Source organism: Diorhabda sublineata, chromosome X (assembly GCF_026230105.1).
Source record: "Diorhabda sublineata isolate icDioSubl1.1 chromosome X, icDioSubl1.1, whole genome shotgun sequence".
Taxonomy (NCBI): domain Eukaryota; kingdom Metazoa; phylum Arthropoda; class Insecta; order Coleoptera; family Chrysomelidae; genus Diorhabda; species Diorhabda sublineata.
The window spans coordinates 25,684,965-25,703,836 of record NC_079485.1 but is presented as its reverse complement, the minus strand read 5'-3'; the positions used below and the strand labels follow the sequence as shown (position 1 = coordinate 25,703,836).

The window sequence follows — 18,872 nt, the reverse complement described above, 5'->3', positions numbered from 1 at the left end:
AGGATCAACAAAATGGACAAACGAAGTATGCAATAAAACCTATTCGTTCTGGTAAAGAGCCCCACGAAGATACTTGTAATTTAGAAGACGTTTTACTCTCCAACTACGCTCAAGTAAAAAACGATTTTTCACTTTTCACCCAAGTAATTAATGGTAAATACAATCATTTGTTGTGAAAAAATAACAAACGTTAATGAAGATTTTAAACTAAAATTCAAATCTATAAAAATTTCGAAATGCAGTCTACACTTAGACGATCCAACCAAGCTGCAACCCCAGTTTCAAAAATGCTACCCATAGAAGTCCATCAAAGTCATTTAGGAATAACAGCATTCATATTTTTTATTTTAATAATTTTACTGTTGTTAAATTTGTACAAGAAATATAGCAGCAAACCGAAAGCTCAAAAAAGCTACAGGGCGAACCAATAGAACTACCCCAATCCATCTTGAAGCCGAAGCTACGAGGCCGTACCTTCAACGACGTGAAGAGGAGTCATATGGAGACGATGACATAAATATAAAATAAATTTGTAAGCGCTGACAGGACAGTTCACACTTTATTTGGGTTCAGGTTATATCATATCTCATTTTACTTTATTCAGCATTCTTGTCTTTTTGTTAAACAATTCTAGAAAAAAACAGTCTTTGTTCTAACCACCAACAGAATTATTTAGTTTGAAATAAAATCTTTTTAAAAAAGTAAATTTTTACTTTTGAAATTTAACTTGTGTGTAAAACTAATAAAATTATCTGTCTTCAATTTTCTCTGAAGTATCTTTAATTTTTATCCATTTTATTTACATTGGAGAATAACCACAGACATAGGATCAGTATATTTATTCTACTCGAAAATTGTTATAAAATTTTTGCCCAATTACTACAATTGATCGTTCCTTGCAGAAAGTAGTGCAGCAAGAAGTTTTTTAACTTCCCCGATAACTGTGGAATGTTTTTTCTCTTTTAACTTATTTACCAGCTATCAAAGTCTCTATTGCTAGGACCTACCCTAGCCTTTATTAAATATACAATCTTGATTTTTAAAACGAATGCCAAGAATTCATTGCACTACTTTATTAAGAATTAAGTATATTATCTACTCTATATTCTACACAAAAATGATCCTAATAGAGACTTTTGCAATCAATAAAAGTAATGTTATAATTATTATGTTTCGATCAAGCAGAATGTCCTTTTGTTTCCGGTAATGCTATGTGGTGCTTGAGAGCATTGTCAAATAAGTCGTCAATCATATTATCTATTGTTTCGTCATATTTTTTATATTCATCACCATTACTTGATATTCCATATTCTTCGTCGATTTTCAGTCTTTCAAAACTTTGAAACGTTTCATCAATTATTCTACTTTTTTTATTTTCCTCAAAAGAATCCTTCAACACGGTATAACGTTGATAATAGTAATTCGCTTTGGTAGTTTGTCTTTCATGAATTCTAGGATTACTTTCGATGGATTCGTCACTTCCTCTTCTCGTTCTTCTTCTACAAATTTTATAACATCCCCCAAACCATTCAAATATTAAAGCTACTACACCTATCACAGAACCAATTGCTAACAGTAAAAACATGCCTTGAGTGTCTTCTAGATTTAGAGCTCGATCTTCATAGGTTAGTGTCTTCAAATTTCCAGAAGAACTTGCCTAAAAAACATTAAGATGTTTTAGTATGATTAAATTGTTACCAGCTATTTCAGTAAAATTAAATGAAATGAAACATTGAAGCAAATAGATTGTGAACCTATTTACTATCTTTATTTTTGTTAATTGTTGATAAAACCCACATTTTTCATGACAGTTTTTTCCAAAAGTGTTAATAGTAAAATTGATCTTACTGAAAGTAATTTTCCAGTGGCGCTCCTCATCATTTCCCATTCTACATCATTTTTAATTTTGTTCATTATTCCAGATTCTTTGATTAACTCTATTCCACGGCTTATAGTATCACCATAAACTGAATTTAACGGGTAGGCTATGGAAACGCTGAATGGAATGAAACATTCTTTGCTAATATGCATAACTGATCGTTTGCTCCTAAAGTTGATTATAATAATCACTATTTCTGAGTATATGTATGAAAACGTAATTGAACCAATTACTTAACTCTTGTTTATCCGTGAAATTGTAACCAATAATCCATTGTTTAGGCAAAAGGCGATTAGAAGGATAATAGGATAAAGAAAGAGAAAAGGCATACGAAAATATGACAATTGTTCTGTCTCAATTTTAAATGAAACCATATAAAAATGAAATTTGCAGAGCATTTTTAGAAACGGTGGACAGTGGATCTACGAGTTAACCAGATCGAAGTTCATTATAATGACAATACCAAATATAAAAAGGAGCAAAAAGTTTTTTCAATACAACCGAATGGAGATGATGAGTGTTGAGCTTTGAACAAGGTTAAAGTTATGTATATCTTGGGGTAAGTAAACAATTGGAAGCACTGTAGGTTATAATAAGTTCCAAAACAATCTTCAAAAAAGGCGTAGCTACATCTGTACAAAAGAATAATAAGACCAACAGTGAGCTACGAAGGCGAAACGTGGACTTTTAACAAAGCATAGAGAAGCTAGACATATGGGAAAAGGAAAATATTCAAGAGTATACTAGGAGGAAAGAGAAGGGAGAATTATGGATGAGAAGGACAAATAACGCAATACCGAATTTAAATGGAGGAGCAGAAATAAGCAAAATAATAATATCCAAAAGGATAGAATGGCTGGGTCACTTACTACAGAAAATACCAGATTCGAGACAAACAAAAACAATTATGAACATTGAATAAGGAGGAATAAAAAAAACGAAGACCAAGTAAATGATGGTGCCCATAGGTCACGGAAAGCCTTAGAGAGAGAAGTATTCAAGACTGGAAAACGATAACAAAAAATAGGAAAGAGTGGAAAGGAATCACTTTCAAGCTATGGGTTTAAAAGGCCTCAATGTAACATAACTAAAAAACGCACAAATAACCAAATGAATGAACCAATAAAATATGATCTAAATATACAGTATACACACGAAAGCTACAATAAATACCGATATAGTTTTTTAAAATGAACATTTGAATATGTTTATATGTGATATACATTACACGTACGTTATTTTCCTTCAATATTTCAGGTAATGAATGTGCAATACAACATACAACTTAATTGCACATTCTATATAAAAATTATCAGTTTGCTTTGTTATTGATGCCTGCGGGTACATCTAGCCAAGTACCTCGAACGGATCAGTTGGTTGTAAAAGCGTTCCGTGCTTGCAAATTAAATATAAAAGATGTTTTGATTATTGTAAATTGTGAATTTAAATTGAGATATAACGTGACACGAGAATATTTCAATTGACCGCAAAAACTGAAAGTATTTTTGACAGACGTACATGAGAAAGCTTCATTGTATGCTATTATTGTATTTATTGTGAAATATTCGTTTCGTAGTTAGAAGGAAGCAAATTATTTTTTGTGGAAAAGAAGAGTATCTTAGAAAAATTTATTCTACACATACGATATCAGGAAAATATTTAATGTGTACTTGTGCAAACAATATTCATTTCACTTGGACATTATATTGCTTATTTCAATTTAATATTGCTAATTCCAGCTTTTTCAATCAAATTAGTGAGAACCTATAATTCATCCATTTTAAGGAAGTATTTTAAGTTTGGAAAGAACTTCACGTGTTAAGTACCTAAAAATTTAAATTAAAATTGTTTCAGAAGATTGCGGATTCACGAACCAAAAAGCAACGAAGCAAACAAGGACCTGAAATTATCATAGTAATTCCAAGACTTCCACAGTGGGTAGTACTGTAGAATAGTAGTAAATGAACGACGCTATAATCATTTTTTTAGTACTTACTTGGTAGTTAAGTTGGTCCTAACTATGTAATCTAATTGTGCCCTAGATCCCAAAAAAGCATACTTCCATAGTGAATATTTAGTAGTATTTTTCAATCCTTCCTCAATAGTGGGAACTAAATCTATATTTTCCATTAACTTAATCGATAATTCATCGGTTGAATTTAGAAACAGATATTGCCACTCTCCTTTGTCTGAAATATATTTATGTGAGTAAGATGGGACTTACTGCTTTAGTATTCACATATTACCTAATATACCTATTTGGTACCATCCACTCATCAATTGACGGGCGGTATCTATTACTGAAGGATATACTGGTAATGTTACAAATGCAATTATTGAACCAGTATAACAAGCAGTTATGATAATTGTAAATAGCCAATAGAATGCTAAAATAGAAATAATATTTAACATAGATACATTGTCGTTTTGGCTATCCAACTGCTCTGCACCTATTTATATGTGAAATTATATTTTGTTTATGATTCTGCATCTCTTTTTTTAACCTCCAAAATACGTAGACTCCTACCAAAATAGGCTATCTTTTGGGGGATTTTCTGTTCCACTTCCCAAGGTGTTAGTACTACTTCGAAGTAACTAAGCCTATTGCTTGGATGTCTCTATGGGTTGTTTATCGCTCACTGCCATATCTATCCTCTTAAGGTGATATTCGACGGGGCAGTAACCTGTCAGAAGACCGATCACCAATTTAATAACCTGGACATAACTAGAAGTTCCTTAGACTTCTTAGCTAATATTATTGTGAATCTTTTGAATTGTCTTATGCCAGTAGTGTTTCTTCAGTAAGACTCCATCTAATCCTTCGGTCATCCATGCAATTCGTTGTTGATTGTAATATCTCATGGGGCCACACAAGGGTTCTGGTTCAAAATATGTAATCGTTGCTTCTTTTATGGCAAGGCTATTTGCTTTATCATTGAGTGCGATCGTCATATTGGGGTTATTTTGTTTCTGTAATCTATAGCTTTTAGAGTTTGTTAGCACTCCCTCACTAGCTTGGATATTCACTCAATAACTTTCAGGACCTTCAAAACCATTTGGCTCTCTAAGAGAATGTAAATGTGCTTTATTGCTAGCAATTCTATCTAAAAATAGCATTTTCATTTAAAAATACCGAATCTACCTCCTTGCGCTAGCTTCGAACTATCTGTTTACCACAGCATAGTTATATAATACAATGTGATAATTGTTTCCTCAGTATTAAAAATACTTTGAGCACTTTATATCTCTCTTTCGTTTAAAATCATATTGGTTTTATTACTTCGGATCTTTTTGGTATATAGAAGCAACAAGTAGTTTTAGTTATTAATTTATAGAAATAAATTTACCGAAACTGGCTACATATTTGTCTGACTTCCCGCTTTCAAGGCAGCTTGATGTTATGCAAGACTGCATGAAAGAAATTGAATACAATTGCAAGATCAAAATATTACATAGACGAATAGTGCACGCTGCTTGACATTACGCAAGTATCTTGCCATTGCCTTATGGTTGCCACCAATCAAAATTTCATAACTAAAAGTAAATAATTGTCTAACCTCAAACTTTATTTAATATTGTGTGGGCAGTTTGAAATTGAAAATAACAAAGCTAATTAAAGTAAAAAAAGGAAAAAATGTTGAGTGCGTCACTGGCAATAATTATATCTACTCATTCCTTGAGTTTGAGTTTGATGGACAGAGAATTAGAAGAGAAAGCATAGAAAAATTAGTTGAAAAAAACAACATTTGAAAAACTCCCAAGGGAAATAAAACCGATAAAGTTGCAAGCGAGATCTTGCATGCTGCAATCTGCGCAAGCTTTTGATCAAGAAATATTGCGTCTTTCATTGCATTGCATTACAAGTTGTCCTGCATCATGTCAAGCTTTCTTTAATGTGCTCTTGTTATGTATTTCAAAAGAAAATGAAGGAAGATACTTTGACAAGTTATTAACTGTACTTTAAGTTACCTGTCAGTAATAAAATTTCTGTCCCTTTTTAATATTCATTTTATTATCTTCTTTCTTCTTTGGATGCCCTCTTCTAATGAAGGTTTGCGATAACTCCAGTAAAGTCATTTCTGTCTCTTGCCCTTCTTATCAGCGTCTGAGAGTTTAAACCGGTCCACTCGCGAATATTTTCCAGTCATGAAGCCTGTCGTCAGCCTGGACCACGTATTCCCTCGATTTTCCCTTTGATCAGTTGCACAAGTCAGTATTTGACATTTCTATATATGTATCCCAGATACGAGGCTTTTCGAGTTTTTATTAATTCTATAAATTCCCTGTCGGTGCCTATTCTTTGCGTTAAGAATATGAGCGGTCCAGGGAATTCTCAGCATCTCCCGAAAGATCCACATTTCGAAACTCTCTAAGCACCTTAGTGAGTTCACCTTAAAGGTCCAAATCTCCGTTCCGTATAAGGTGCTGTATACATAGGTACCGGATTTTAAGGTCGAGTGCTCGGGATGTAAGCAATTGTCTTATTTTTAAAAAGAAAAACCTAATCTAACCTAACTGATTCTCAGATAACCAAAATAGGGAAGTCCGTTACATCAACTACCAAAACATTCGTCTAAAATTTCATTCATTTGTGTAAATATACATTGTAAAGCACGACATACAAAATTGTAAGGTTTTATTTACCTATGAGTAATTTTGTAGTTAATTTCTCCGCTTTGCTCCATGATCCTTTACCAGTGAAAGTGAAACAATTTGTAAATGTACCAAAAACATACCAGAACATATTTTCGACTTCTTCCGGATTTTTCAGTAAATACTTCAGTGTTAATTTATCAGAAAATGTAAGAGGAAATATACCGCCCAAATAAATAAATATCAAGGTCAACCAAACCGTCCACTTAAATGGGCCTAATATTGCACGATATCTGCAATAAATAAGGTTCTGTTTTGTGAAAAATGTATATTCAGGTAGACTTTAACAAAAGCTGATTGCAAAATAATGAATAATATGAATAATTTTTTCTTCAAATTCCCTATCAAAAATGAATAAGAAGTCTTATGCAACCCTTAAAAATACCTTTTTATCTATTAAAAACCATAATTATAGATCATTGAATTTTCTCGAATCCATGGTAGGTTAACATAGTAATTTTCAGCATGATATCTATTTTTAATTAAAAAATAGTTGCTTTCACTGATGTGTGATTGAAATAATTATTAGATACGTGCGATCATGGATATGCATTGCAGGCCTATAGAATTACTGTAAAAAAAGGAACTAAACACTTTAACTTATCATGTCATGCTTTACCTGGGTAAAGCAGTCGAAGCTAATGATATAAAAGCAGCACAATCCCTTGAATGCCATGACGATAATCCCATTCTTCTAATTTTATCAGGTGTAACGTATATGCCCCCAATTCCAATATTTGCTTTGTTGTTTTCAATTGTGTTTGTGACAGCTTCTGAAGATCTGAAAAGTAAATGTCCACAATAATGATCTATTAGAAGTGTAGATAAATCAATAAAATGTAAATCTTTTGTAGAAACTGTCTCCACCGTCCAAAACATTCATCAAGAAATGTAACAATTACATACCCTACTTGAATATCTTCTGTTGCTTCTCTATAATCCGTAGTGAAATTGTAAAGCTTCGATAGCAAGTTAACTAGACGTATTTCAATACCTTCAAATATTTTTTCGCCGTCACTTGTCCTCAACCCTCTGAAAGGAAAGTGAAATTCAATAGTTAAGTGATATTTTCTGAGGTGGATAGAGCAAAAAATAAGCGGTGTGGGTTAGCAAAAAAGGAAGGTAACAGTGTAAGATCTGTATAATAATGCTTAAAAAGTGCTTAAAAACCTTGAGCAGTTCTGGAATCGAAAAAATTGGAACAGACTTTATAGCTTCTGTCAGTCCACAAGTACCGCATTTGATTAACCAATTGGAGCTTAATGACATCATAAGAGATTTAGTGTACCGAAAGAAATAGCTGTGTGAAAAACGCATTTCATATTTCGACTTGTACTCTGAAGAGAAAGACTCACGGCAATTTATTATTAATCTGTGCAGATTTGAAAATTGTTGCTTTGGTTTTAGAAGTACAAACTGGGTAATCGAAATACTATTGCTTTTTATGCGAGTGGAAGAGCCAACAGAGAAATGAACATTATGTAACAGCAATATAGCTGTCATAAACTGATCACGTTTCTGAGCAAAAAAATGTGAAAAATGAGTTTAGTTAACCTTGAAAAGATAATATTGTCACCTTTGCACATCATATTAGAGCTAATCAAAAATTGAGTAAAAGCCAAAGATGGAAGTGGTTTCAAATTTTTTAAACAAAAATTTCCTTCTTTGGTGACGCTAAAATAAAATAAGGTGTATTTGTTGGACCTGACGTCAAAGAATTAATTAAAGATCCGGCATTCATCACCACCTATAATGAAAAAGAAAGGTACGTATACATGGCGTTTGTCAAAGTTACTGAAAACTTTTTGGTAACTACAGATCTTTTCAATATTCTGACTTCATCAAAAAAATGCTCAATGCGAATCATAAATTGAGAATATTTCCTTGAAAATATACTTTCTAGATTCCCACCTAAAGATTTTTTCCAAAAAATATGGGCGCTAAAGTGACGAGCATGGAGAGCGCTCTCATCAAGATATCACCACACTGGAAAAGCACTACCCAGGAAAATGGCAACCAGCAATGCTTGCAGACTATTCTTGTTCGTTAATTAGAGACACACACAAATATACTACACATTTGAAATGGTCTGAGAAAACATGTTTTATTAGTGCTGATAATAAATCTGGAGTTCCATGAATACTTTTTTTTAAACATAAATTTATTTCTCACAAAAATGTGACGTGATTCAAATTTTTTTCATCTTTTTCATATATATTTTCTATAAAAATCATATTATCTTATCTATGAGGAAAAAAATACTATTTTTTTTGTTATCTAGTGTTATAGATAAGTTATATTTTTTGTCCCCTATCTTGTTTCACGCTGAATAAATATCTACTAGTGACTCATGTCACTTTTTGAAAATTCATCATTTTATTGAAGGGTTTGTGATAAAGAGTAGTATTTACATTTTTAGCAATGAGAAATTCATTATTTATTGACATTACTTACTTCGATATAACATAAGGAGGCTGGTTTGAAATGGAAACTATAAATCTGTGGCCAGAAAAACCATTGCTCAACTTTTTTGGAAACAGATCCACATTCCTTGTGAAATGTGCTCCCTGATAACTGGATAAAACTACAGGATTACTGGAGGCTAAAGCGTCAACATATAACTTATGCGTGTATAAGATATAAGCATTTTCCTATAAAAAATCACAATGTAACAGAGCTCAAAGGGACAATACTATTTTTAAAACAGTTGCGCATCAATAGAAACCAAAATTTGTTCTTTCGCCTGTTCTTTCATGAAATATATTCATAATAACCTCCACTGATAAGGAGCCAATTATTTTTAGGTCACATTCGTTCTATATAGAACTACCCGCCCCTTAGATCAAACAGTTACATTACATTTACTTTACTCCTCGTATCCTCACCAGCAAATGTAAGATGGCATGATATTTATTAGGATTAACATCAACCAATTATGACTTCGGTTTCTTGAAAATGGAATACCAAGTTTTCAAAAATCACTTATGTGAGGGCAAATCATACAGTGAAATAACTTTGGTGGATGGGTGCTATACGAATTAATAACAGTTGGTAGGGTATGATTCCACATAGCAAATTCATTTTATCTTCCCAATGATTATGAATGTATTTGGCGTTACCTCAGTCGTAATAAGAATATTTTGAAAGTATTTTACCCTAAATATGCTTTCAATGTTGCGATGGCTTAAATAATACTATGATGAATTCATTTCATTTTTTAGACATTCTTGTTTTTTATCACCAGGGTCCAAAAAAGGGTTCTGTCTCAAAATTTTGTATGAACTCGAAAATTGTGTGATTGCTCCAATCCCGGTCAGGCTTGCATCGCAGTCAACTCTGTTCATCAAATGTAAAACGCAATATGTGATCTTGATCGCTGGTGATAATTCGCTGATTAATGAATTGCGCCGCTTGAAATGTCGAGATAATAACAATATCTTCCGCAAACTGGCCCTCTCTACCGAAACAAGAGGTTTTCACAAATTGTTTTCAGAAAAATTAATATTGCGGATAACGTTCAATGCTTTTAACTCGTTGAATAGTTAACGCTAATTATACAATTCGAGTTTTAATATTTAAATAGTTTAAGGTTATGATGAAAAATATAGTTTTACAGTCTTTTAGCACCAGAGTTTCACATACAAGCGTTGATGTTAATTTCGAAATAGTAGGTTTGTTCCAGCAGGGTGCTCTGTTCAAAACTTACGATCACGTACCTAACAATTGCTTCTAGAACAACACATTTAATACAGGTAGGGTGTAGTTTCACTGGACCATTCATTTTCATCTCCACTACCGACTAAATACTCTAGCTCATCTTAAAAATATGTTACAACCTGATAGAGTACAATACACGATCTAAAATATGTGTTAGCACGCGTGGATCCAAATTTTTGCAACTTTAGAACTGGTACTGAACAAGTTCAACTTGTTGCTGGAACATAAAACTTTTTTTCATTACTTGAACTTGATTCTGTTGGAGCGCTACTTTCATATCACGCATGATCAAATAGTTACAGACAGTCTGCTGAATAAAGCCTAATATGTCAATACAACAGTACACGAATACTCATAATAGTTTGGAATTTCTGGAACCTTTGACGATATTTATACTGAATACACTTTGTACTCCACCACTACACCAACACTCACGATTACACTGTCTGACGCGTATATCGTTATCGTCTTCAGAGACTGAAGGTAAACTGTTTACCTTGAGTTTCTGATCTGGTGCATTAGATGTGGTGTTCCAACAGCAATTGTTGGGTACGTGATCGTAATAAATTATAATCAAGTACATTATAATGCGTAGATTGAAATGTAATCAGAGTATACTGCTGGAGCAAATAAAAACTATATCCTAAGGTACGATCTATGGCAATTAGTCGTATTGATAAGATGATTATTTAAACGTGTCGTTGAATCTCTCTAAGAAAGAATAAGGATGCTATAATATATGACATATAATGGACGATGTAACTAAATTTCATCAATACTTTTCTTGTTTCTTATTTGGTTTGTCTGCTGTTTCTATGTATTTACCATACCTACCAACTGTTTTCGCAATCGTTATCTCTATTATTTTAATTTTGCCGAATGTTTTTGAACTGCATTAATAAACTTTTTATTTTCCTGTATCGAAAATCGTAGCCGGTTTTCCTTTGTTCTGTCACATTTTTCTCACAAAAATGTATGAAAATAAACATCAAAATCTAACAAAAATCTACAAACTACTAAACTTCTCGCGATTATTTTGCCTAGGAGTTCTGGATCGCGTCGCCTTGATTTGACTTGTGATTGAGCAAAATGCAACACTCAACATCAGCGCTTAAACACGTCGTCTAATCACTATAGATAAACCGTACCTTTAAACTCTCAGGTACTAATTCTTGGCGTATACGAGGTCTAAAAATTAATGTGATAACCCTGCTATTTCCAGCTTTGTGCACTTTGTACAATTGTGCTGGAAAGTACACAATCTTTAGAGCATATGTTTCAGTTTGAAGACACCACGTTGTTCAGTAGTTGTTTGGTAGCTATCATTAGTGAACCTTTTCAATGAATTTGTAAATATGGAAAAATTTGTCATCGTTATGTGACACAATACTTTTATTTGAAAGACCTCAGCCCAACCAATAGAAAAGGTGAACTAGATTCTACTTTGGATGAGACTGATCCGTCGTTTTCAACAGTAAAATATTGGGTAGCAGAGTTTAAACGACCAAATGAAGTGTCCACTCCAGAAATGTTGAAGAAAATCCATAAAGCGGTACTGGATGATCGTCGACCGAAAATTTGAACATGAAAAAGCTGTGTGTAATATGGCTACCGCGTTTTCTCACAATCGAAAAAAAATAAAGTCTTGAAGATGCTTCCATCGAATGGCAAGGTTTCACAGGAATAAAGCTGAATTTTTGCGCTGTTTCGTAATCATGGATGAAAGTGAAACCGACTCCAAAGAAGGTAAAGACCGTTCCATCTGCAGGCAAGATCATGGCGTCGGTGTTTTGTGCTGCCCGTAGGATAATTTTCATTGACTATCTTAAAAAAAGAAAAACTATCAACGGCGAGTATTATGCGAATCAAGCGGAAACAGCCGCATTTGGCTAAGAAGAAAGAGTTGTTTCACCAAGACAGCGCACCAGCTAACACATCCGTTATTGAAATGGTCATAATTAATGCATTAAAATTTGAATTGCTATCTCTTGCACCCTTCTCGCTTTCTTCACCTCCTCGGATTATTTTCTGATCTCAGACTCGACAAAGTGGCTTGGTGGACAAAGATTTTCCAACAATGAAGAAATGATATCGGCTATTTTGAGGAGTTTGACGATTCTTATCATAAAAAGTGTATCAAACTTATTGAACATCGCTGGAAAAAGTGTATGGAACTATATGGAGAAATTTTTATGTTTTCTTTGTTTAGACCGGTACTTCTGGAACCATCCTCGTACTGTAGATATAGACACAGATTTCACGATGAGAAAGATCTGTGCCAAATAGATCGTAAAATTTTTCCCAAGAGTAAGAACACGAATGTCAATCGAAGAAGACTCAAGACCAAAGAAGCTCGCATAAGCAAGTCGAAAGTGGAAACTATGCTCATCCGCTTCTTTGACAGCCACTGGATGATCCATAAAAAGTTGGACCCATCTGGACAGACTGTGAATAAGGTACTCTATCGCGAAGTATTTGATAGAAAATAGTTAACAGGGTGCCCCCAGGCATTGCAAACAATTGAGCACTACATCACGACAATGTACCCTACCACTGCACGTTAAGTGTGGCGCAGTTTTTAGATTTTAGAAAGATTCTTGTGACTTGATCCACCGGTCTATCGCCCTGGGATTTCTTTCTGTTTTCCAAAATGAAGAAAGTCGTAAAACAAACGCTTTTTGAATCGAGTGATGACAAAAAAATGTAACGAGGAAGCTATGGTAGGTAATCATTACTTAATGATCAGACCTCGTAGTCTTCTGTTCATCTTTAAGACATTCTGTGTTCGATGACCTCTAGATATTTATGTATATTACCTCGCCCGCAGCCCTAATATCTTCAGATTTGACAATTATCAACAAATTCACCAAATATCTCGACTCCTCGTGAGATAAAAAATCAATTACTCTCCACTGAGAAGATCTGGCTATCACAACAACTTTACTTTTAGTTTGTTCACCGATCACCCTTGTTGACTTCATGGCATCTTCCATGAATAACAAATAATTGAAGCATGTTGGCTGCATTCTCTCATCTGATACGTGTAATTTGATGTTGTAATCGTCCATAATTCGACCATTTATGTATGCTAGCGGGAAATTGTTCAGCAACTTTTCTAAGAATAAATTATCATTTTTCACAGTGAATGAATCAAATAATATTATTGGTGTACAGTCTGATAAATATTGGAAAGTAATTTTTTTCAGTAGCATTACGAGATCTAGGCGTTTTTCGGGTTGCTTTTTGTTCAAAAACATTTCAGCCCATTTTTCTGGTTGTGTTTTTTCATGAGAACTCTGTAACGTCCTTTTATCTAAGCATTCTGAAGATGGTATTATCGCGAACACAATCAAAATTATGTAACAGTAAGCAATGCACATATTTCTATCTTTAACAGATTCAGACTAATAAAACTTCTTGTTCTTGTTTTTGTATATTAACTATAAAAAATTCATGGTTTCCATTAAATGAATACTGTACAGATACGCTTATAACCACAGCTATTAAAAATTAAAAATCAATTTGCACACCTGCGTTTTTATGTTTGATCAGGTACACTGTTAAAGTTTGAATGGTGTTGGTGTACACCGTTTTAATACGATTTCAAGGATAGAGAAATGAAACCCAAGCAATGTCTATTTAGTATTTATTTATCAAATAAATCCATGACGAAAAATAACAAAAGAATATTACTGAAAAACTCCCATCTCAAACTATATCTGTAACATCTACAAAAAAATAAGAATAAAATTATGACCAAACTTAAATGAATTGTCAGTTACTTACCTGAACTTACTGCCTGGAAATTTGCTATCCATCCTGTACCACCATTGTGGATAGACGATGTATAAATAATTTTGATAAGAGTTGTTGATCGGAAAATTGATCCAGGTACATACTAAAAATATAAATATTTTTATATGTACTGAAACTTGATAGTAAATACGATTCAACTCACATTTTTACAAAGTTCTACTGAAGTTGCGTCTGTTTCTATTTTGACATTTGCTTGCTCGCAAGTTCCTTGTATATCAAAAGCTAAAACAAATTATTATTTTGAGTTCAGAAATTACCTATCGGTTATACAATACATTTGTATCATTATATATGCATATTTTTCCTTCTCATCATTGATTCCCTATCCTTTTTTTATTAAGTAGTATTTTTGATTATTGCTAATATGTCAGTATAAACAACAAACATCGTTGACTTCAATCCAGTATAATGAACAGATTACACCAACACTCACAATTACACTGTCTGACGCGCGTTTCGATAACCAAGTTATCGTCCTTAGAGACGTAAACTCATGTCATCGAAAGGCACGTCGGACATTGTAATTGTGAGTGTTGGTGCGATAGTAGTGTAAACAGTGTGTTCAGTATGAATATCACCAGCGGCTCCAGAAATTTCAACTTAGAAAGTCCAGTATATAGAATTCAATACATTAGCCAAAAGTCGTCCTCTTCCATAGGATTTTTGACGTATTTTTCCTTTTTTTAATAAAAACGGTACCGTTGGATTTATATGTGGTGGATGATTTTCATTCAAAATAGAGTATGAGGTTTATTTTGGCGAGGTATAAGGACATGTTTATGCCGTATATGTAATTTTCAGGAAAAGTTCTGATATAGGAAAGCTTTTTTCTACAGGGCTGGAATTGTGGTGGATTATAGGAGGGTAGCGTGGTATTGACTAGTGGAACTAAAAAAAAATGACTCGACTAACCAAACTTTGTAAGGGTGTAATATATTAAATTATTATTGTAAGTGGCTGTTCAAGTTGCCCCAAACTGCTAATAGAGAGGGCGTACCACACGCTATCACTCTCTATTCTGAATGGATCGCTTTAATATTAATTCTATATTTTCATTGGAATGTTTTATACGTATGAATTTCATAAGTTTGGCATTAAAACGTGTCAGCAAATCCAAATAATATTCTCCAGTTATCATTTTCCCATTTTCTATAAATGATCACTAGACGTCATTCCTTTATAATCGCAGAACACTGATTGACCTAAAAAACCGTATTCGCTATCTTGTAAGCACATTTATAGGAAGAAGTTCATTGTTTCGACTGTATTTTTATTTCTTCGGGATAATTGAGTACTAAAATTCTATCTACTGTGACATACCAACGGAAAAATTCACTTTGACGATATCTATACATTCTTTTGAACTTTTAGCGTAACAACATTAAGCATTAAGCATATGTAGCCTTTGGTGTGAAATATTCACAAACAAATGTCTTGTTGATTTTGGAAAATTAAAATGGAGCCTAACAAAAAATTATTTGATGAATTGAAAAAAAAAAGAAAAACATGCTTTGTTCTTTTAAATATTTCTTTCTTCTCATTAACTTATACTCACTTGTGAATTTCATGGCAATGTGTAAATTAATAGGTGGCTTTAATACCCATGTGCATACCGTATCGTTTCTAAATGTGTTTGGATACAAAGGACTGTAAACTTTTCCTTTGTTATTGTAAATCGTTCCTCCACAACCAGGACCATCTTCAGTACTAACATACAAAATATCATATTTCAAAAATAATCGCACGTAGTGCACAGAACGTCTATTAGATACTTTAAAATACAACTGATTTTTAGATGAAAATACGGGATCGGGTATCCTATAACCGCAAGCAGTCAAGAGTATCTTTTCTGAAGGACCTCCATCTCTAATCTAAAAAATATATGAAATATAGGTGAGAAGGTGAGGAAAATCATAACTTTATAATTATTCTTTTAGTTTACATTTACCACATTATTTCTTAAAACGCAATTGAAATTTTCAATAATGATCTGCTAGAGTCGAAAATAATATTGAATCTTCCAATTCGGCATACTTCAATTCATCTACAATTACTACATTCATATCATTCCCTTTATCTATACCAACGCCAATTTGGATAGTTTCTGAACTGTTATTTATCAAATAGAGCTGGACACTTTTCCAACTTTTCTCTCATAGAAGATACTTTCCTTATCTCTACCCTCCACATAAATGATAAAAATAAAAGGCAATCAAAACTTATAGGCGAAATAAATGTGGGAGATTTTATTAATTGGAATAAACTGAGTATTGGTATCTTAGAATACCGTTTAATTACGCTGGGTTTACAGGAGATTGTCCTGTCATTTTTGTCTGATAAATCTGTTTATTACAATTGAAACTTGAGTTTAGGAAAAAAGAAATAAACGCTAGAGAGCCAGAAGTGAGAAATATGGTGGATGGTTCACCAATTCGTTAATATTGACCACGGTGATCACCGAAGTGGGACGGTACTTTTGACCTAATGGAAAAGCAATGTCCTTTTCTCCAAGTTTGGCAATTTCTCCATTTACCCCATCAAGCAATGGTTCATGATACTTTTCGGGTAAACAAAACCTTTTTTTCGGAGCAGGTTCGCTCTTTGCAATCAACTGTCTTGATCGTTTAGTTATAATCCAAAGAGTAATTGTGTATAAAAAAAGCTTAGCCTTACATATTTCCATGGGGACTCTTACACTTCATACAATTAGTCAAATATTAATAAATTTCTCCTCATGTTCAGAAAAAATTTGACGTTTTTCACAAGGCTATTTAAATTTAGGTTGAAGTCATATAACTAATTCACTGTATTAAAAAAATGAACTCCAATATATTACTTTATTATGTTATTATGTTTGGGTCACAAAATTTAATTGTAAGCAAATAAAGAATCTGATTTACATACCTCTAATCCAGTTTCAGAACAATTATTTGAGGCGTATATATAGAAGGATGAAAAGTACAAACTTATTGTTCGGTTCTCAGGAACTGTTATGAAAAATGAGCAGTCCGTTAGATAATTACCACTGATTATTCTTCCTTGAAGTTCTGTATAGTTCCTATTACATCCTGTAATAGTGAAATTAAATTAATTAATTGATTTGTACAACTTCAAAAAACTCATTTTTCTATGTCACCTGGTATAGAATATTCTAGTTTAAATCCTCTTCCTTTCGGTAGTGCTCCTTTACTTACGAGTGAGATAGTAACTGATTTTCCAGAAGTATAATAGTCGAAGGGTATTTCATCCACGCCACAGAAAAGATGTCGTCCTCTTGTATCAGTATAAATCTGAAACAAAACAGAAAACTTGATTTATGTAAACAATTAAAATATTATATTGAATCAATTCAGCAAATATATTCTATAAATAGGAATGAAGCGGAATTATAATCGATCATTGAAAAGTGAAGATGTCAGAAATAATAATAATTACATAATATATACAAACAAGCATTTTAACAAAACATTTGACAGTAACTGTTATTAATTAATCCTACTTCAATATTTCTCGAAGATTTTGCTAGCTATTTCATCAACAATATCAACTAACCATAATATATTCCTCTGTAGATATTATAGAAATTCAAAATCAAAATAAGAAAATATTTTATAGACCATGGGAAACAAAATTATGACATAGTGGCACATTCTTCAAACATGAACAGCTGTACTCAAATATTTCGACGTTTTTCTCTACTTTCCTTAATTGCGAATTGTGTCGTAGGTACACGTAATCATTTCTCTTATTCATCATCCTAAATTCTTCGATTCGTGTGCTTATTTCCTTATTATTCGAAATACTTAAGTTCCTAAACTGTTCAATTTATAAGTTGACTTTTATACTCTACTCAGCTTAGAACTGGTAGAATTTACTTATTCTGGATATATAATATCAAAAGAATTAAGCTCAGTTCACATAATTAAGTATTCTGGATGTCGTAGAACTTGTTTTTTGGTAATCTAAGGCACGATGCCACTTGGTGACATAATAACTGGGACTACTACATGTTTGTTGTGCCACATCTGTTTAATCCCAACTGCGAGATCCGCATATTTGGCCAGTTTCTCCTGGTATTTGTTCAGAATGTTGTGAGTGATCCGTATGGCTACATCGATGAGAAGGACTGAGTTGACTCTTCTGTCAACCACAACGGTGTCACCTGTTTTATCGGTGATAATGTACCCATCATCATCGAGTCTAAAATTATCATTTTCGATCACTCTTTCTTTTAGTTATAAGTGCTAATAACTTGATCCTGGATAGCCATCATGAAACCTTCCGTCTCTGGACTAATAGCTAGTAAGCCATCTGTTTGAAGCTTATTTGTTAATATGCGGCTGGTTAAGGTCAGCATCAATATCTACCGTGTAATACCTGTTGTAACCTTTGTTGTAGCTTCGTTAACTGTCGCGGGTGTAGGTTGATAAGATCAATTAACCCACTTCTACCCTATTTTCGGGTGAATGTTTTTCGAGTAGTGGATGAATTCGGATGGTGGTTGTTGTTCTTCGTCATAATTGTTTGTGTTAACATCTGTATACGTTCTGTCCATTCCAGGATTCCAAAAGAGTACGTTAATACAGGCATGGTATATCATTATTATTATCCAATAGTTACACTATAAGTAATGTAACATCACATAAAGCAAACGTATAATTGAGGAAAACAAAACAGGATGTAGTGCCTATGTTTTTCACGCTGAATTAGGTGTTAATCTTTGAAGTATATATCAAAATGAATGTTACTTCACCACTGAAATAAATTTAATTCCATATCCTTATTATCCTAAGTATATAGATAACTG

At 33.0% G+C, this 18,872-nt stretch overlaps 2 protein-coding genes across 2 annotated transcripts in view; both read right to left on the bottom strand.

Moving 5' to 3' along the window:
- Positions 1-1,062: 1,062 nt before the first annotated feature.
- On the bottom strand, positions 1,063-13,629 carry LOC130451064 (ionotropic receptor 21a). Its single transcript, XM_056789863.1, has 9 exons — positions 13,066-13,629; positions 8,987-9,183; positions 7,439-7,564; positions 7,152-7,313; positions 6,524-6,765; positions 4,126-4,266; positions 3,876-4,068; positions 1,849-2,047; positions 1,063-1,657 (listed from the first exon to the last, which is right to left on the bottom strand). Exons 1-9 carry the CDS (start codon positions 13,627-13,629, stop codon positions 1,178-1,180), a joined length of 2,304 nt encoding a protein of 767 aa, XP_056645841.1. The 3' UTR covers positions 1,063-1,177.
- A 252-nt stretch (positions 13,630-13,881) lies between these two features.
- LOC130451416 (cubilin) overlaps positions 13,882-18,872 on the bottom strand; it is a 70,302-nt gene continuing 65,311 nt past the window's right edge. The window contains exons 55-60 of the mRNA XM_056790413.1: positions 17,202-17,355; positions 16,970-17,133; positions 15,621-15,936; positions 14,208-14,287; positions 14,036-14,147; positions 13,882-13,977 (exon numbers count right to left, since the gene is read on the bottom strand). Of these exons, the coding sequence (XP_056646391.1) occupies positions 13,958-13,977; positions 14,036-14,147; positions 14,208-14,287; positions 15,621-15,936; positions 16,970-17,133; positions 17,202-17,355 (846 nt within the window). The 3' untranslated portion in view covers positions 13,882-13,957. The remainder of the gene's footprint in view (positions 13,978-14,035; positions 14,148-14,207; positions 14,288-15,620; positions 15,937-16,969; positions 17,134-17,201; positions 17,356-18,872) is intronic.